The sequence below is a fragment of the Schistocerca nitens genome, chromosome 9 (genome assembly GCF_023898315.1).
Source record: "Schistocerca nitens isolate TAMUIC-IGC-003100 chromosome 9, iqSchNite1.1, whole genome shotgun sequence".
Lineage (NCBI taxonomy): Eukaryota > Metazoa > Arthropoda > Insecta > Orthoptera > Acrididae > Schistocerca > Schistocerca nitens.
Window position 1 is genome coordinate 80,260,382 of NC_064622.1, and position 21,695 is coordinate 80,282,076.

The 21,695-nt window shown below is 41.9% G+C and overlaps 1 protein-coding gene across 1 annotated transcript in view; it reads left to right on the forward strand.

Moving 5' to 3' along the window:
- Positions 1–21,695, forward strand: part of LOC126203775 (serine protease inhibitor I/II-like) — a 58,135-nt gene that overhangs the window by 19,147 nt on the left and 17,293 nt on the right. Inside the window, exons 3-4 of the mRNA XM_049938143.1 lie at positions 3,512–3,616; positions 13,294–13,413. Coding sequence (XP_049794100.1) covers positions 3,512–3,616; positions 13,294–13,413 — 225 coding nt within the window. The remainder of the gene's footprint in view (positions 1–3,511; positions 3,617–13,293; positions 13,414–21,695) is intronic.

The following is a 21,695-nucleotide window of genomic DNA, read 5'->3' on the forward strand; positions in this document are numbered from 1 at the left end:
CCTAGACCGGCAAGGGAACTTGCTGTTCCAACAGGACAATGCACGTCCGCATGTATCCCGTGCCACCCAACGTGCTCTAGAAGGTGTAAGTCAACTAGCCTGGCCAGCAAGATCTCCGGATCTGTCCCGCATTGAGCATGTTTGGGACTGGATGAAGCGTCGTCTCACGCGGTCTGCACGTCCAGCACGAACGCTGGTCCAACTGAGGCGCCAGGTGGAAATGGCATGGCAAGCCGTTCCACAGGACTACATCCAGCATCTCTACGATCGTCTCCATGGGAGAATAGCAGCCTGCATTGCTGCGAAAGGTGGATATACACTGTACTAGTGCCGACATTGTGCATGCTCTGTTGCCTGTGTCTATGTGCCTGTGGTTCTGTCAGTGTGCTCATGTGATGTATCTGACCCCAGGAATGTGTCAATAAAGTTTCCCCTTCCTGGGACAATGAATTCACGGTGTTCTTATTTCAATTTCCAGGAGTGTATTTTTCTTTATCATCTGTTTCCTAGTATCGAATTCCAGTCACCAATTACAAATTTCGTCTGAATAACGTATGAATAACTTATTTGTCTAATAATAAAGTCTTTCTATTTCTTCAATACCTGCGGAGCTAGTTGGCGTACAAACTTGTACTACTGTGGTGTTGTTGGCTTCGGTTCTATCTTGGCTACGACAATGTGTGCACTACGGTGTTATTAGTAGCTTATATACATTCCTATTTTCTTATTCATTAATAGACCTTCTCCTGCATTGCCCTATTTGATTTTGTAGATAATTCTGTACTGTCCTAAACAGAAGTCACGCTCCTCCCGCCTTCGCACTTAACTAATTCCCGCTATATGTAACTCGAACTTAGTCAGTTCAGTTTTTAAATTCTCACTCTAAAAGGGTCTAATCTTATGTGGCGATCGAAAAACACACCTCAACGCATTTTCTCAGAATTCGACCAACCTTTTGGAAATGCTACCTCCTCAAAGCAAAACGCCACCCCATGACTCAATCGATTCACAGCTGGTCGATAGCGCGATGCACGTCTGATCTGTCTCCCACTATATTCGTTTTGGTGAAACGCAACTTGAAGGTCGCCTACTCAGGTGACAAAGTGTCGGTAGACGTGGTCCTTCGAACAAAGGTAGGAAGTGCCCCTACACCCTGAGTCGCATGCTGACAACTGAACTACTGAAGATACAAAACACTTAATTTTTCTTCTTAAAAACGGCATGTCACAATGTATTATCATCCTTCGTCTTGACCACCATCTCAAGGAAGAGAAGACAGCCATCTTTTCTTCCAAAGTAATGAAGCGAACATTCAGGTGGCTTAAATTGAGACGTTCTAATAATTTTGTTGCAAAAGGATCCACAACCACGATAAACTTTTTGAAATAAATAAGTTTCCTACATCGGCTGTTTCCAATTCACAAATCTTTATTTTTATTTTGTGTACCACAACGTTTCTGCTGTGTAGCTATTCCGAAGAAACTGAATACATATCGACCAAAGACGTAAGTACAAATCAACCATAGTTTGCAGTGACCAGAATGAAGAGTAAAACAGAATAAAAAGAGCACATATAGATGTTCTACAATTTTATGCGTATTCACACTGTCATTTTACCAAAATAACAAAAGTATCGTCAACATTGAAAGTATCGTCAACGTTTCTAAAAAGCAAGCTGGTTTCAGTGTCTGCAAGCTCCTAGAAATCTTCCATAATGAATTGGCAGCAACAGGTGAGAAAGTACTCTCCTTGGCAATTTCATCGGTCTGCTCACAAAACTGGACGTGGAACGGAAAACACCTGGAAATCAATACACCTCGAAACAAGTTATTTCACTTAACGACTAACCTAACTTTAGCTACAACAAATCCGACAGAATAACGCGATTGAAGAGAGGACACGTCAAAACTTACTAAAATATGTCACCCTCCTCAAATACAATTTCTCAAATCTACGTATGAAATCTGCAGAACGTACGTGCTGACCAACTTGTGGAGGCAGTAGGGAAGCAAGATGTTTTACTGAACGGTAGGATGGAGCACCTGTGTTACCAATCTCACTGTCGTATATCAGAACTACACTAGCCCATAATCACTGTATTACTTCGACACATATAACCTGATTTTTGTAAGGCATCGCTCTTCCACCCAAAATTCTGTATTCTCTTGTATTGTGCAAACCTCCCGTTGATTTAGTATTACGTTACCTAATTATTTAGGAAAGGCATCGCTCGCGCTAACAAACGGGGTAGGGCACAGCCTACAGTTACTTATTCCAGGAACGTACCTGTAGTAAACTCCAACAAAATTTGTGATATATTGTTTTAGTTAGTGAGGATATTTCAGATACTAACATGAAGTTCAAGTGCACTGCATTGTTGGTTAAGATTACCGATACGCTCCTATGAACTTCCATTCATGTTCACGTAGTTAATAACAAATTTTACCACTCCTTCCTGAGTAACTTACTGCTTTAATTATTTCCTTTTAGTGAAATAAGAGAAACCCTTTTGTGGGTGACTGCCACATTTAACGAAGGTCAGACCTGATATGGCAGGATGCATTACGAAAATACGGAGAATCACTTCAATTTATTCCGACGCTAATAATCCTGCATATCTCGCATTCCTACACTGATACGCTGTTTTCATAAATAAATCATTTATACATGGCCCCACGACCAACTAAAGAATGTATAAATTACCACTGCAATACATACCCACAAGATCTTCTTCCACAGAAACTTCGGAGCACTTAAATTTCCCAGTAGAAGTTCACCTGACAACTTCATATTTGTCTTAAGGCACAGAACTCCCAGGAAAGCAATCCTGATTTCTTATGAAAAACATGATTATCGTTCTAAAATATTTATGATGATAGTTACTGTACATCTGAGAGTTAACAAGTCAGCTGATTTTGCGATGAGGAACTAGCGTAAGACGCGTGATTCTCTAAAATGAGCAATTCACGTGCAAATAACAGCAGTTTTGATGTACATCATTTACGTTCCAGGAGGTGGTGGACTAACTTTATGAATTAGGAGTGCCAAATGTATTTTGTTCCTTTTTCCGGTTTGTAGATGTCTGGCTTTTCTAGGGGAATTATTTCTTAACCGTACCTCGGATTTTTTCCGAAATAGTTCTAAGTGCACAAAATATTAAACATCTTGAGAATTCTGTTCAGTATGACCAAGTGACCAAAAATCTAGCAAATAACAGTTTGATGTAGAAATCACAGCCTACTTACAAATTTTTCCGAGTGCCTCATATTTCGGAATTAGAAGCATAAAGTGTCACTTACACTCTACAAAAAAGTAAAAAATTGGAGTATAAGTGAAAACAATGTTTCAGATAAAGAGAGACACAAAGAAAGTAACTATATAACGTTGCAAGAAATTGAAAGAGAAATTGTAGTTCCTAAATTTATATGTCTCGGGTAATCGATCAGACCGTTTATGACAGTTATACAACAACCCCAAACGTGTACAATATCCACACTTTCAAATGTTTCAGCATGTACTCCGGGCGAAAGGAAGAAGATTGACTGCAACTGGTGCACTTGTGTAAAAGGTGCAGGCTGGGCATGCACCAAGATAGCTTGTCCCACAGTCAAGGAAGGTGAGTAACAGCCGAAATCTCCTCTCTCTCACAAATGCCCTACCATATGTTTGTTTCACAGTGAAAAATCATAGTAGGGTTCCTCTTTTCAAACGTCACACGAATACAAAGATGCCAGATATTGACATAACTGATCGAGGAGTAGGAAATGTGAGGTGTCAGCTGAGTTACCTCTACGATGCTACAGATACTATACGTGATGACCTACGGGAATAGGAAGTTCCACATAGGATCACGTAAATTTAAGGGGACATTGTATGTCCTATGCTGCCAATGGTAAATTATCGAATTTTGTGACCCATTATCTTGGAAACATTTTAAGACACCAACTTACAATTTTCCGTAATTATTGAATGCACCTTTCTAGGTACACTGAACTAGAATTATTACTGAAATTGTATTGTGGGGCATGTTATACTTTTTCTTTTTCAAACACTAAATTTTTTGACAGAATTTTGTAAATAAACATAAAAACAAAACAACTCAGGATATTTTAATTATTCTAGGTTCATATGTGTTGAATCTCACACTTGGCACGCTGTGAAAATTTCTTGTCTCTACCATCAGTACTTTTTTAGAAAACGGATCATTTATTGCAAAAAATGTAGTTCAGGGAAATTGAAGTTAAGAACTTTTTTTAATCTTAAATCCTTATACAGACTTACATTTCTGCGTCTTTTATACACTAGAATTGCCCTGGCCCATAGTCTGTGTCTTCTTCAGTGTCCCAATAACCCAGTGCTTGCCCCTCCTTCTCTTTTTTGCTTCTTTTGTCATTTGCTGAGCAGCTAACTCTGCTTCACCTACACGAAGCTCATCCAGTTCCCGCAGTCCTTTAGCTGTGTTCTGTCCAAATCTTACCCCTAACTTCTCCAGAACCTTAAGCCTTGCATAGTTCCCACCATCAAATGTTATTACAGCATCGGACACTCCTAACTTAATATTTATGTGTAAATTGGTGCAGGGTGCCAGAAAATTCAACTTACCTATCTTTACACGAAGTCTTTGGAGGTGGAGACAAAGCATGACATGGCTTTTCATCGGTTGATATTCGATGAAAGAAAAACTCACATATCTGTTACCCGAAAATTTGCATTTCTTGAAGTTATTTTTACGCTTAGTCATTTTATTTACGTATAAAAAGCAATAGAAGTTAGCTTACTACAAAAACAGCCGATAATCACACTACTTCCAACGAAAATTAGTATCAGAAGCAAAGGACTGATTTGTTTATTCGTAATTTCAACTTCTGTGACGTAGCAGTAGGCTCAAAGTAAAGCAATTCACAGCCTTCTATACTGTGTAGTTCCCAAAATATGAGTGCTCAACTGTGGCAGTATATGCATAGCTGCGAAATTTGACAGTCACGCGTCAACGTTCAAAATATTATTTGAAGGTCTCACAATTGTCTGAATTTAATGTATTATATACCAAAATGTTCAGGAAAGTCCAAAGTACATTATGGAGTAGAAAATAGAAAATTTCAACGAATTTCACGTACAACGTTCCCTTAAAAGAAACAAGATCGAGCAATGGATAACGTCTCTTTAAGTAAAAATTACTAGGGATGGCCAATTAATCATGAAAGTAGGGATCCCACGGACATATTAATGAACGAAGTCACCACACTACAAGAAGATACTACTGGTCGCAAAAAAGATTTAGTTTATGGCCAAAAGACACCAAAAAGATGATGTATCTACTGATCATGGAAACATTTAACAAATGGAGATAGGATTGCAAACATGAACTATAGCCTTCCACAGGTTGGCGGTTACATAAAATGACCGTATAAAACTACATCGTGAATTTGGTCAGTGATTGTGGAAAAAGATTAATGATTTAAAGAAAGATCATCGGATGTGTTAGATGACGATCAGTTTGGCTTTATGAAAGTTAAAGACACAAGGGAAGCGGTTATGATGTTGTGGTTGACAATGAAAGCAAGACTAAAGAAAAACCAGGACACGTTCATACGATCTGTCAACCTGGAAAAAGCGTTCGACAATGTCAAATGGTGCAAGATGTTCACAATTCTGAGAAAAATAGGGGTAAGCTATAGGGAAAGAGGGGTAATATACAATATGTACAAGAGCTTAGAGGGAACAATAAGAATGGAAGACCAAGATCGAGGTACCAGGACTAAAAAGGATGTAATTCTGGGATGTAGTCTTTCACCGCTATAGTTCAGTCTGTACATCAAAAAACCAACGACAGAAATACAAGTTCAAGAGTGGAATTAAAAGTCAAGTTGAAAAGATATCAGTGGTAATATTGGTACCGTCAGTGAAAGCATGGAATGAACAGTCCAGCGAATATAGAATACGGACTGAGACGAAAGTAATGAAAAGTAGCTGAAATGAGAACAGCAAGAAACTTAACAATAGGACTGGTGATCACGAAGTAGAAGAAGTTAAGGAATTCTACTACTCAGGCAGCAAATTAACACATGACGGCCGGAGCAAGGGGGAAATAAGAAGCAGACTAGCACTGGCAAAAAGGGCATTCCTGGCCAAGAGAAGTCTACTATTATCAAATATGGGTCCTAATCTAACGAAGAAATATCTGAGAATGTACGTTTGGAGCATAGTATTGCGTGATAGTGAAACATGGAAGTGGGAAAACCGGAGCAGAAGAGAAACGAAACTTTGAAGTGTGGTGCTACAAAAGATTGTTGAAAATTAAGTCCATTGGTAAGATATACAACGAGGAAGTTCTGCGCAGAATCGGCGAGTAAAGGAAGACATGGGAAACATCGACAAGAAGAAGGGACAGCATAATGGTACATCTGTTAGGACATCATTAAATAAGTTCAGTGATACTAGAGGGAAGTGCAGAGGGTAAAAATTGTAGAGGAAGATAGAGATTGGAATACATCCAGCAAGTAACTGAGGATGTACGTTGCAAGTTCTACTCTGAGATGGAAAGAAGGATTCAGGAGAGGATTTTGTGGCAGGCTGGATCAAATCAATCAGAAAACTGAAAAAAACCTAGAAAAGCATGAAAGAACATCACTATTCTGGCCTAAGCGCATGATGGATACAACTAGCTTGTTGTTAACATTAATGCAGTAAAACGAAACTGCGATGCAAATTAACTGACTCCACGCATGTCTCACCTCGGTAGTTGCAACGACGGCTCATGCTTATTCAACTGTGCGAGTGTCGAAGACGTCTGCGGTAGTGGCTGAAAACTCTACGTCCGGTTCGGCCTCTGTAGTCTTCTCTAAGTTGGAGACATGTCCCTCTGCAGCTCTCTGCAACGACGAAGTATCTTCCACAGCTGCCTCGAAACAATTGTGTTCTATACGCCATTCCTGAAGAAAGCGTGTTCTAACTTTAGCTGGTGCTGCCAGCATCCAAATGTCGCCGACCAGCTGCGACATACGTGGGCTGGTTTGCATAAATATTGCTGTCCAGAGCCTGCACACAAACATGAACTGATCGATTCTCAAGCCACACAGTGACTGTCATTGTAAAGTGCACAAGTCCCTGCTGGACTGCTGACCAGTCATTTAATAGTTTCAGTGAGAACAGGAAATATTTATGCACGTGAGTCATTAACAATTTTATAGTGAGTAGAGCAGGATCGTAATGTTCATTCTCACAGACATGTTCGTTCTTACACAGAAAAACTACTAACTGGCAGTAAACAATTATATTACGAACTTATTATGTCTCCTTCGACTCTTGAAAGTGATAAACTGAATATCTTGGCTGCTTGGCCTTTAAACTGCTGATTATTAATGACATAACGTTAAGGTATTACAAATGTATCTGGGCTCCATGCGGATGTGCGGATGTCCGGCAGGCTCAAACTCTTGCGAGAATAGGCGAAATGCCGCGACTAAAGTGGATAATCGGCAAGGGGCGCTACATTCGTAATGTATGGATAAGTTGAGAATTTGGATCTGACGGGAAGCGTAATAGGGTAGACCGTGTAGTCGCGCTGCCTGCTATGCCCGGATGGCACAATGGTCAGCGCATCTGCCTAGTAAACAGGAGACGCAGGTCCGAAATGCAGTCTGGCACAGGCTTTCAACTTTGCCCATTGATTTAAATTAATGCCCGCTGGCGGCCAATGTCTGTAGTCCCTTTTTGTGCAGTTACAATTGTTTAATAGTGGCATGGAATCAAAAGCGGAAGAAGTATCTGTCGGATTCTTCAGAGTATTACGCGAAAGAACGCCCTCTCCTTTTAGCAGTAGTTTATGTAGGTCGCTTGAACAATGAAGGATACCCAGCGACGAAAAAGAAAAGAAAAGAAAAACGCAGGACATTCTCGTTTTCAGTGAGGAATGTAGGACAGATGCACCTAAGTATGGCATACATGGCTACTGTCAACGTATTTCAGAATTGTTGAACATACTTTACGCTTACCTGGAATTCGTAAACAGAGGTCTTGCGAAACTGAGCGCCCTCTGTTCGTTGACAGCAGAAGGAGCTGCTGAGGACTGATGACACGTGCGGAGACTGGCAGTTCATCCTGAAAATTATATAAATTATTCGTCTGGCCCCGGGGGAGTCGTAAACAGTCTAGTTGCGTGGAACCTTCTTGGTTTAAATGGCTCTGAGCACTATGGGAGTTAGCATCTGAGGTCATCAGTCCCCTAGAACTTAGAACTACGTAAACCTAACTAACCTAAGGATAGCACACACATCCATGCCAGAGGCAGGATTCGAACCTGCGACCGTAGCGGCCGCGCCTAGAACCGCACGACCACACAGGCCGGCGAACCTTCTTGAGAAGAAGCTAGGAGACATTGTTGACCACGAGACGAAATTGGGAGACATTGTTGGCCAAGAAAGGAAGCAGGGAAATATTGTTGATCATGCGAGAAACTACTCGAGAACCGCGAAGGGCGGCATGTGCATAGCTGCGACCTACGAAGCATAGCACGTGCGATGGATTCTCTCTTGTCGTTTGATGTTAACAGTGAACATCTGCATATCAGGTTTCCCAGCTAATTAAATATACACGCAGCAGGCCCATGCTTGTGTTCATCAGATTTGTTACTTCCTTCCCTGTATGAATCTGTGACGGGATCTTATATTGTTTCTTCTTTTTCCTGGCATTTATCCTGTACCTTCACGCAGTCATCATGTTAATTTCCAGATGCAGAAATATTAGTTCGTCAGGTGCCCTTGGTGTAGCTACCCCTTTCCACACAGGGACAGTTCCCCAACTGTCTACGCCTAGTTTTATTCCATGTGAAAATGAGGAAACCTTATCTAAAGGTTTGATTATCGTGTAACTGAGGTGAGACGTGGATACCAGCCCAGTATTCACCTAGTCGTTTGTGGAAGACCGCTTAAAAATCACATCCAGGTTGGCTGTCACATTGGCACTTGTCGTTAACCTGCCGAGCTGGTTCGAGTTGGGGCCGGCGGTGCTCCCCGCATCTCGGAAGCGGCGTGCTAATGCGCGCGACTTTCAGGGCGGCTCTGATTTAATCGTATATTAATCAACGAATTTGTTACCTATTGTAAGGACTGAAGGACACTAGCACTGAGGCCTCTCCACGTGTGTGTGAACAATCAAGGAAAATGTTCAGGTTTACGAGTTGTGACGATTCTAAGTTGTCGCTATAAGAAGTAAGCTGTTTATCGCAGTAATGAACTAAATAATACGAAATGGTGATCAGTTTTGGCTTATCTCGAAGTACTGGGACTATCGCTCCCTCTTATCTAGCGTTTTCATAAAAAATATCCTTACACAGCTATAAAATGCGGACTAGATGTCACGAAAGGCGGACCCACCAGTATAAAAATAGGCGGGGACTGTTCAGTTGTCAGTAGAGAAGCAGTAAGAGCAGAGTGGATCGGCCAGCATAGCTCAATGACTCCGAACGTGGAGTAGTCAGTGGATGTCACCTGAGTAACAACTCCATTAGTGAAAATTCGACCGTTCTAAAGATGGTGGATGTGAATGTGAAGTGGAAACGCGAAGTAACAACTGCAGCCGATCCAGGACCAGAGAGACCTAATGTACTAGCGGGCAGGGACGGTCGTCATGGTGGAGGATCGTGAAACCGAAGTGCTACCAGCAGTCTGGCTAGCGCCCCGACTGAGTTTAGGGAGTTAAACAGCAGGCGATCAGCTAGTCGTAAGCCGTGCCATTTCCGTAGTCACTGTTAAGCGACACTTCAGGTGGTGCAAAGAGCGACGCCACACAACGTAGGAAGGCTGGAAACGAATCTTGGGGAATGACGATTCACACCTTATCCCGTGGCAGTCGGATAGAAGTGTTTGGGGTACGCAAATGCTTGGAGAAGCTTACCTGCCATCGTGTGTAGTGGCAACAATGAATTACAGAGAAAACAGTGTTACGGGATGCGTTTGAATTTCTTGGCTAGGGTGTGGTGCCCTGACCGTGCTTCAGAAAACGATGAAAGGAGTCTGAAGGGGCACACTTGTGTGTGGCACCCGAATATGATAATAAGATTCATGTAAACTAAAATAAAATATTACACGAGGTGCTACAATAAAGTAATGAGACTGATGTGAAAAAAAGATGTTGCTTACCGTCTTAGTCAAGTTTAGTGTCGTCTCTTTCAAAGTAGTTTCCTTCTGATGGCACACACTTTTTCCAGGGTTCTGCCATTGATGGTAACATTTCTCGAACTCATCTTCTATAATACCCTCCAAGACCCTCTTCACAGCTTTTTGGACATCTTGTGTTGCTTGAAAATGGTGTCCCATAACCGCCGTCTTGACTTGTGGAAACAGAAAAAAGTCGCACGGTGCGATACCTGGTGAATAAGGTGGCTGTGGTAGTACTGAAATTTGTTTTGAGGTTAAAAATTGCTGTACTGACAGAGCAGTATGGGATGGCGCATTATCGTGATGCAGAATCCACACAAAGAACTCTTTTACGAAGTCTTTCTAAAATTTCTTTGTAGTAATATTGGTTAACTGCTTGTCCAGAAGGCATCCACTCTTTATGAACAATTCCCTTGGAATCAAAGACGCAGACAAGCAAGCATTTCACTTTTGACTTTGACATGCGAGCTTTTATTGGTCTGGGTGATCCCTTTGAGCACCATTGCAAACTTTGGCGTTTTGTCTCTAGATCGTACTGAAAAAACCAACTTTCATCACCAGTGATAACACAGCTCAACAATTCTGGATTGATTTCCGTTCGCTCTAACAGATCGACTGCCACATTTTTCCATGTATCTCGTTGTTGGGGCGTGAGATTTTTGGGGACAATTTTTGCACAAATATTTCTCATACCAAGATCTTCAGTTATTATTAGACGAACCGTTTCTCGAATGATGTTCAGTTCTTCTGCAATCATTTTCATCGATAATCGTCGATTAGATCGTATGAGTTCACGCACCCTGGGCAAGTTGACGTCTGTCTGTGGGGTTCACGGTCATCCACTGCAGTCTTCAACATTCGTTCTGCCTTCACTAAACATTTTATGCCAAAGAAAAACTTGAGCTCTTGACATAACCTCCTCTCCAAAAGCCTTCTGAAGCTTGCTGTAAGTTGTCATCACTTTTTCACCCAATTTAACGCAAAAAGAAATGGCATACCGTTGCGCAATATTATGCGGTTCCATTTCCGTGACGAGAGACACAAACACATGTTAACTTATTACAGCACAACTCACGACTGAGCAGTTGCATCGATGTTCCACTTGGACTAGAAGCAGCTTATAGACCAAGGTCAAAGATATTGTGCCTACGCAAGCCTGCAGGTTTGCCACGTCTTGCAAAGAAAATCACTCTCATTACTTTATTGTTGCACCTCGTATTATAAACGATGTATGTTTCTGATAGGTTTTATAAAGCGGATCTCTGACTGTGCTCGACCACAGACCCAAAGATACTGCTTCTGGTCTAAGATTGTAGTGTTGGAGTAAGAGAGCGCTTGGCGCACAGTGATAGGTAGCTGTCTGTGAGCGAAAGTGGAATAGACACTTTTTGTGGTGTGCTCTGTGAAGCCACCAAATATTGGATTAATACAGGAATTACGAGAACATGGAAGCAGAAGTCTTCACGCAAACAAGATAAAGATGTTAAATAATTATTACTTTCGTTTTGCCAGTGCGTTAGTATAGAAGAGTTGGCTGATAATTTGTAATTGTTGAGTAACCCCAGAATGGGCGTATACTGATTTGATGAAAAGGTTATCACTTTTGTAATGTTTCTAAGATTTGTTAACACAGGTATATGTAATCAAATCATTTGTATTTATCCTTGTTTAGTAAGGTTAGATAATACTTGCTGTGTAAATCTCATTGTTTGTGGATCAATTGATAAATATCATGTAATTTTCTGAGCAATGTTATTTCAATTTTCAGATGTTTTGACAGGCCTAACTTAAGTTGGAATTAAAAAAAAAAGAAGTATCAGTGTTAGTAATTCATCACAACCAGTGACACATCCATGTCCAGGTCGTACGTATTACAAAGACCTTGGATTTTTCTTAAATGTTTTCATTTATCAGCCAAAAGAATTTCATGTACATTCCAAAGTATTATGGTCAGCATTGCACACCGCTGAGCCTGTATCTATATATCTTTTTCCACCGTTGTTGCTTTAGAGGTAAGACAATTTAATTTATTTGTAATGTGCACAGGAACCAAAGTTATCAGTTTTGAACAGGGCCAGAGGATTCAGTGCCTAGGGGGCTGAATGTATTTTGCAGTGACTGTATTTCGTTATTGGTACTGGGAGTTGCATTGCCCAACCAGTTCGTATAAAGTTTCTGCTTACAATAACACCGAATAAGTAGACCATAAGTTTACAACATGCTACACGATACCTCCAGTTTGTATCCATTCCTCAGTCACGAATTCATTCAATTTACTACAAAAAAGAAGATTTTTTAAAGAATGTTAGAGTTTCATTCAATGTACCACAAAGCAGACCAAGTAAGACAACTTAATTTATTTGTTATTTCCACTTATGTATATTGAAGAAAGATATTTAAGGAAGGTTACAACAATAGAAGCGGAAGGACAGAAACACATTTAACTGCATTGTGTACTGCGTACAGTAGAGGTATGGTTCGGATACGAGGGTTGTATCAGCGTGACAATGAACACTGTTTTAAAGCGGCACCTGTGACGCAATAATGTGAGGACAGTAGCGTTCCTGAAACAGACTGACCTCCGCAGCGTCCTGACCTGAAATCAATGGAACACCTTTGAAACGGGTTACAACGTCATCTTCGATCCATACCACATCATCCAAAATCGCTACTGTTCTCTGGTTTCGGTTCTTGACAAAGAATCTGTTGCCGTCCCACCACAGACATTCTGACACCTCACTGAAAGTGTCCCCAACAAAGTAGCGAGAGTGAACAAACTCCTTATTTATGTCCACTAATAGCTGTTCGGACACTTTTGATTAGATAGTTCATTAACTAAGAGGTCAGCGTGTACATGTGTAGGTGCATGCGAGTTTCGGATAGGGAGATGGAAGGTTTGTGAATGTGTGTAAGCTTCTGTGTATCTGACAGTATGTAACTTCAAATACTTCCAGCAACCTTATTTCTTCCTCTGTGATCTTCCCTGACAAGATACCAAGGAAAAACCGAGTTCGTCACTGAACCATTCCTAACAAGATCAAATTTTCGTTATGCTTTTGTTCTGCAAAAATTTAAGTGAAGCGAATAGAAAACTTAGTCCAAAAAGTATTTTTTTAATTGTTTTAAATGTTCACAGTCCAAATGAAATGCGAGCCTGGCACTACTTTCAAAGAAGACTGCAACATCTGCGTCTGTGGTTCGGACGGCATCACAGCAGCCTGCACACTTAAAGAGTGTTCCGGTCGCAGGCGTCGGGGTAAGTGCCAGTCTGAGCGTACAGCTGCATTATCACAAGCGACATCACAAATTTCAAACCTGTTCAGCCAAGAGTCCTGTTATGAGATCAGAGTTGCTCCCGACGACATTCCAAACTGCGTATACAACACTGTCAGTTTACTGGCCCCGTGTCGTAATAATGACATACACAGATCAATCACTAAGCACAGGAATCTAAGCTTTGTAATGGGAGTTTATCTTACACTGCACGCGACGTTTAAGAAGGTGTTTTTCGAAATTCCACCCTAAAGGGAGTGAAATATGGGGTAAAAGAGTTTTCGAAAATATGTCGCTATTAAGAGAATTTTGAAGCTAGACCTCCGAAAATTAATATTTGGTTTCTCAATCAAAAACAAAAAAGTGTTTCAACATTTTTGAAATTCAATCGCTGAGGGATAACATATAAACGAATACTTTTGTGAAAATAATTGTAAACTGGTATTTGACTTCTCCGTTCGAAATAAAAAAATATGTGTCCCCTTTTTTGGCACTTTAACCCCTAAGATATTTAAATAGGGGATGAAAATAATAAGATGTTTCGTTTTATTAAAATTTTTTGAAACTAAATCTATGTAAACTCGTATTTCACTTCTCGGTTAGATCTAAAGAAATATATGTTAGGGGATGAAAATTACTGTCGAATATCACCATGAGAACGCAAAAGATATGATAAGAAAAAATTTGGGGTCACGCTACCACAGTCGCTTTTTGGTCAGACATACATTCTTGAAAAGACCATGCTTCTGTGACCTTCATTAGCGTGAAAAGCGTAGAAGTCGTTGTAGTTTGTGAATATCATAAAAATTAAATTAGAGGCAACAAAAAAAATCAGTGCAGAACATAAAAGGAAAATAACGAGAGGCCCCGTGAACTGTGCACACAAAACCACGTTTTATATGCGTAAATAAACAGATGAATCACAGAAAAGACAAAGTGTAATTAAGAAAAGCCGTAAACAACCACACGATTGTTTTAAACATATTGTCATGCTGGAAGTAGCTCGCCCTTGCCTAGTTCTGACATTGGAACTGACCTAATCTGGCTCTCACAGGGGAATTGCAGTTTAACATGTTCTCCAACCAACGTTGCAGACTGACTGTTCCTCCTACTGACAATTGTTACCAGAGGTGAAAGAAGCGACAAGCGACATAAAAAATAGTATGACCGACCAATGATAAAACCCTGGATCTTTGGATCCATAGTCTTGCATTTAGCCACACGCTGACGATATAAAAGCGAAAATTCTAAGAGCAACCGGTGGATGAGGTGTTGATGTATTGTACTCATTATACAACAGAGTATCATCGACATCTCGAGAGAGTCTTAATGACTTGGCAACTATTACAGTATTCATGCCCCCCCCCTCCCTGACTAGAGAGACCAGGAGCTACAAATTGCTCAGACAAACACACCACTGACTACTATGAAATGTTAGACGAATCCTAGCACACATTTAGGGAAATTGTACACACTGTTTTCGGTCTCGCAGAAAGAAACGGAGATCCTGAAGGGAAAGAACTAGAGGGACTGTCCTGAATACCAAACTAATTATACAAAAACATACCTGCTAAATACTTCCTGTTGTGTTATTTTCAGACTGTTGTTTCCTGATGAGAATCCCCCAAAATTGCACGAGGTAACACAACTGCATATTCTTACTAGTTTTTTAACTATGCAACCTTTGTTTGTGTTCATCTTATAACCTCTTTTCAAGACACTAACCATTCCATTCAGGTGTTGTTCTGAGTCCTGTTACTGAATTACAATGTCATGGGCAAGCCTAAAAGTTTTAAGTTGTTCTTACTAAACTTTAATTCCCGTTCTAAACTGTCTTTCGTTTCCTTTACTGCTTGCTCAATGTACATATTGGATAACATGGGGTATAGGCTGCAACCTAGCTTCACTCCCTTCTCAATTACGGAACGATTTGAAGTGGAATGATCATATAAAATTAATTGTTGGTAAGGCGGGTACCAGGTTGGGATTCATTGGGAGAGTCCTTAGAAAATGTAGTCCATCAACAAAGGAGGTGGCTTACAAAACACTCGTTCGACCTATACTTGAGTATTGCTCATCAGTGCGGGATCCGTACCAGATCGGGTTGACGGAAGAGATAGAGAAGATCCAAAGAAGAGCGGCGCGTTTCGTCACAGGGTTATTTGGTAACCGTGATAGCGTTACGGAGATGTTTAGCAAACTCAAGTGGCAGACTCTGCAAGAGAGGCGCTCTGCGTCGCGGTGTAGCTTGCTGTCCAGGTTTCGAGAGGTATCGAATATATTGCTTCCCCCTACTTATACCATTCGGGAGGACGACGGTTCAATCCCGTCTCCGGCCATCCTGATTTAGGTTTTCCGTGATTTCCCTAAATCGCTTCAGGCAAATGCAGGGATGGTTCCTTTGAAAGGGCACGGCCGATTCCCTTCCCCATCCTTCCCTCACCCGAGCTTGCGCTCCGTCTCTGATGACCTCGTTGTCGCCGGGACGTTAAACACTAATCTCCTCCTCCTCCCTACTTATACCTCCCGAGGAGATCACGAATGTAAAATCAGAGAGATTCGAGCGCGTACGGAGGCTTTCCGACAGTCGTTCTTCCCGCAAACCATACGCGACTGGAACAGAAAAGGGAGGTCATGACAGTGGCACGTAAAGTGCCCTCCGCCACACACCGTTGGGTGGCTTGCGGAGTATGAATGTAGATGTAGATGTAGATGTACTGTAGTGGATAACCTTTCGCTCCTTGTATTTTATCCGTCTTTCCTTAAGAACTTGAAAGTGTGTATTCTAGTAAACACTATCAAGAGATTCTCGTAAATATACATCCGCACAGGGTAGCCGCTCGGTGTGAGGCGCCTAGCCACGGTTCGCACGGCTCCACCCATCGGAGGATCGAGTCCTCCATCGGGCATGGGTGTGTGTGTTGTCCTCAGAGTAAGTTAGTTTAAGTTAGACTAAGTAGTGTGTAAGCCTACTGACTGATGACCTCGGAAGCTTGGTCCCACAGGAACTTACCACAAATTTCCAATTTTTTTCCCTAAATATACAGCTGCTATAAACTTAGGCGTGTCTTTCTTAATTCTTTCTATTAAGGAAAGTCGGAAGCCGTTGTTACCCCGCATGTTCCTACATTCCTCCGGAATCTAAAGTGACTGCTTCAGGCTTCTAATAGTTCAAATGGCTCTGAGCACTATGGGACTTAACTTCCAAGGTAATCAGTCCCCTAGAACTTAGAACTACCAAACCATGCCCGAGGCAGGATTCGAACCTGCGACCGTAGCGGTCGCGCGGTTCCAGACTATAGCGCCTAGAACCGCTCGGCCACCCCGGCCGGCGCTTCTAATAGTTCTTCCACTTTTTCGTGATCAGTTCGTGACAATTATGGCTTGGCAGTACTCATACCTATCAGCGACAGCCTTCTTATAAAACAGATACGGCCCGGGAAGGAATTAACCAAGTGGGACGGAAATCGGTTGATGTGTCGTACATGTACAGACAAACAAATGACCTCTGAGCCATATGAAAGCAGTTATTCGGCTTGGCACTGATTGATGGAGTTGTTGGATATCTTCCTTCAAGGATATGGTGCCAAATTCTGTTCAAATGGCGCGTGAGATCGCCAAAATACTGAGCTGGTTGGAGGGCTCTGCCCACAATGCTCCAAATGTTCTCAACTGGGGAGACACAGTTCAGTTTTTGGTCAGCACGAAGATAAGCTGTATAAGCTCTCGAGGGGGTGTAGAATATCGTATTTGACTGTCATCAGCGTTCAGTTCGAAGCTGAATCATTACTGAAGACAGTTCTACAAAACTCAAAGAGATTCAGGGCGAAGACGTGTCTGGAGACCGGCTAATCAGCGGTAAGGTACCGATCTGTCTGTCGCCCGACATACGGCCCGACAACCAGGGGTGGTGGTCCGGCGTGTCACTTATTGGCACAGCTCGACACCTTTGGTTGTCATCCGCGCCCTCCTTACAGCACAGTGGTACACCGATGATATTCTATGCCTCGTTCTCTTGCCCTTCATTGTAAGCCATCCTGGGCTTACATGTCAGCAAGACATTGGCCGGCCACACACAGCGAGCGTTTCTACTGCTTTTCGTGCTTGCCAAATTCTACCTTGGTCACAAGGGCGTTGACCTCTCCCCAGTTGACAGCGCTTGGAGTGTTATGGGCAGAGACCTCCAACCAACTCGGGATTTAGACAATCTAGCGCTCCAATTGAACAGAATTTCTCACTACATCCATCAGGGGGACATCCAGCAATCCTATCAGTCAATGCTAAGCCGAATAACTGGTTGCATAAGGGCAGAGGTGGACAAAAGCGTTATTGACTTGCTCAATTTGTGAAGCTCTTTCTCTTCAATAAATCGTCAATTTTTTCGAATTTATAATCATTTGTTTATCTGTACACGTTCATCATATCTACCGATATCCGTCCCATTTTGATAATTCCTTCGTGGTTCGTCGTTTACCTTAGAGTGTATGTACAGGTAGTTATTACTGCCTGACTCGTGTATCTTGAATTTAGCTTTTGTGCTTTTCAGTCCAAAGACTGATTTGATGCGCCTGTGCACTCTAGCCTATCATGTGCGAGCCCCTTCTACTCACAACCCATTGAACATGCCCACTGTATTAACCCCTTGGACTCCCACTATAATTTGTACCTCCCAAACTGAACTCCATTACCATACTGACGACTCCAGGCTGTGTCCAATCATCTGCTCCCTTCTTTTACTCAACTTGTGCCATATATTTATTTTTTCTCCAATTCTCTTAGTTTTTTATTGGATCTGCCTAGTTAATCTCCAGCACTCTTCTACAGCAACATGTTTTAAAAGATTCTGTCCTCTTCTTGTCTTCTTGTCTTCTTGACTGAAGTGCTTTTTGTCCACATTGCACTTCCATACCAGACTACACTACAGACGAATATCTTCAAATAAGAGTTCCTAACACTTAAATTAATATTGGATGTTGACATATTCATCTTTTGCAGGTGTGCCACTCGGCGTTTTGCATCCTCTCTACTTGTCCCATTATCATTTATTTTGCTATTTTCTCAAAAACTGACATATTGTGCCCGTGGCTGTGTACAAAATATAGGTTGACTCTTACACAGAAGATTACAGCAACCAGCCACTTTTTATAACGCTATTTATATACTTAAATAGCACCGTTACCAGTTTAGAACTGATAGGTTCATCTTAAGACTGCTAGTTCACGTTTTACACTACCTTTTGAGTTTTGTTTCCCTATCTGACGATACTTCTTTGGGGTGGTGATGCCATTGGCGCGGATTCTTCAATGGCATCACCACCCCAAGGAAGTTTCGTCAGATGGGTAAACAAAACTCAAAATGTAACGTAAAACGTGGCCTATGCGTCTGAAGAGGAAACTATCGGTTCGAAACATGTAACGGCGCTATTTAAATAAACAAATAGCATTATAAAAAGTGGCGGGTTGCTGTGATCTTCTGTGTAAGAGTCAACGTGTAGGTTATTTTGCTACCCAAATAGCAAAACTCATCTACTGCTTTTAGTATCCCATTTGCTAATCTAATTCCCTCAGCATCGACTGATTCAATTTGACGACGTTCCATTACCCTTGTTTTACTTGATAATCATCTTATAATCTCTTTTCAAGGCCCTATCCATTCCGTTCAACCGCTCTTCAAAATACTTTGGAGTCTCTGAAAGGTTTACGACGTCATCGGAAAATTTCAAAGCTTTCATTTCTTCTCCCTGGACTTTAACTACTTTTCCTAATTTCACTTCAATTTTCTTTAGAGTTTGCACAGTGTAAAGATCGCCTATCACCAGGGATAGGCTGCAACCCTATTTGTCACTTCTTAAATATAGATTAGCTTTCATGTTCTTCGACATGTTCTGGTTTCTGTACAAGCTATGAACAACTGTTCGCTCCCTGTACCTTATCCCTGGTATCTTCAGAATATAATAGTGTATTCTGTTCAATATTATGAAAGGCTTCTCTTTCAAGTCCTTCCACTCTTGTAGCTGCAGTCTGGTTTCTAAACAAGTTGTAGATAAGTACGAATGAATGCCCTCGCCCCGATATCCATTAATAAGATGTTCTCGGGTTTCAAGCTGCGCCAGGTAGTTAACTGCACACGAGGTTTCGGCAGATATGTCGTCTATCATTGTGAAGTGGTTGACTGTCATGTGGGTGCCGCTGCCGTGCTTATACAGGGTGATTCAACAAGAATACCACAACTTTAAAAATGTGTACTTAATGAAAGAAACATAATATAACCTTCTGTTATACATCATTACAAAGAGTATTTAAAAAGGTTTTTTTTCACTCAAAAACAAGTTCAGAGATGTTCAATATGGCCCCCTCCAGACACACGAGCAATATCAACCCGATACTCCAACTCGTTCCACACTCTCGGGTAGCATATCAGGCGTAACAGTTTGGATAGCTGCTGTTATTTCTAGTTTCAAATCATCAATGGTGGCTGGGAGAGGTGGCCGGAACACCATATCCTTAACATACCCCCATAAGAAAAAATCGCAGGGGGTAAGATCAGGGCTTCTTGGAGGCCAGTGATGAAGTGCTCTGTAACGGGCTGCCTGGCGGCCGATCCATCGCCTCGGGTAGTTGACGTTCAGGTAGTTACAGACAGATAAGTGCCAATGTGGTGGCGCTCCATCCTGCTGAAATATGAATTGTTGTGCTTCTTGTTGGAGCTGAGGGAACAGCCAATTCTCTAACATCTCCAGATACTGTAGTCCAGTTACAGTAGCACCTTCGAAGAAAAAGGGACCAAAAACTTTATTGGCTGAAACGGCACAGAAAACGTTCACCTTAGGCGAGTCACGTTCATACTGAGTTGTTTCCCGCGGATTCTCAGTGCCCCATATACAGACAATGTGACGGTTGACTTTCGCGTTAGTGTGGAAAGTTGCTTCATCACTAAACACAATCTTTGAAACGAAAGATTCATCTGTTTCCATTTGAGCAAGGATAAAATCACAGAAATCGATTCTTTTAATCTTATCAGCTGCAGACAGTGCTTGAACCAATTTCAGACGATAAGGTTTCATAACTAACCTTTTTCGTAGGACTCTCCATACAGTTGATTGTGGAATTTGCAGCTCTCTGCTAGCTCTGCGAGTCGATTTTCCTGGGCTGCGAACAAATGCTTGCTGGATGCGTGCTACATTTTCATCACTCGTTCTCGGCCGTCCAGAACTTTTCCCTTTGCACAAACACCCATTCTCTGTAAACTGTTTATACCAACGTTTAATACACCACCTATCAGGAGGTTTAACACCATACTTCGTTCGAAATGCACGCTGAACAACTGTCGTCGATTCACTTCTGCTGTACTCAATAACACAAAAAGCTTTCTGTTGAGCGGTCGCCATCTTAGCATCAACTGACGCTGACGCCTAGTCAACAGCGCCTCAAGCGAACAAATGTACAACTAAATGAAACTTTATAGCTCCCTTAATTCGCCGACAGATAGTGCTTAGCTCTGCCTTTTGTCGTTGCAGAGTTTTAAATTCCTAAAGTTGTGGTATTCTTTTTGAATCACCCTGTATATTTGAAATAGGCGAGCGGCGTCGCTGTGGGGAGTCCATTAGTATCAGTTGCAGGCAATCTCTTTATGGAGAATTTCGAGCACATCACCTTGGACACGGCTCCTGCAAAGCCTTGTTGTTTCTATCGCTACGTCGACGATACCTTCGTCCTACGACCTCATGGACATGAAATGCTGGAACAGTTCCGGGTACACGTCATCAGCATCCACGACCACATAACGATGTCGACCGTAGTCCGCCGTAAACCGAACAGGTGTCTCGACCACAATGTTTACTGCAATCGCACCCACACGGAGCGGTATGTGCAAGCCACTGACTACCACCATCCAGCACGGAAACGGTGCGTTCTGAGGACCTTGGTACGTCGAGCTGAAACCGTGTCAGAGACCGAAAACCTGTCGAAAGAACTGTGCCACGTGCGTAAATTTTTCAGGGGAAACGGTTACAACAGACTAATTTCGGAAGCAGTTTCATCTAAGCCACGAAATCAGAAGGCCTCAGAAAAAGACAAAAAGAAGATGGTGTTTTTACCGTTTTGTGGCGCAATAACAGGGAAGATTAGCCGGCTCCTTAAGAGTCATCAAATCTACAGTCTTCAGGCACCCAGCATAGACACGACAACTGATGTAGCCTATGAAAGACGATGTAGGCCCCAGAACACCTGGAATGTACTAAAATACCGTGTGTATGTAGGCAGTTTT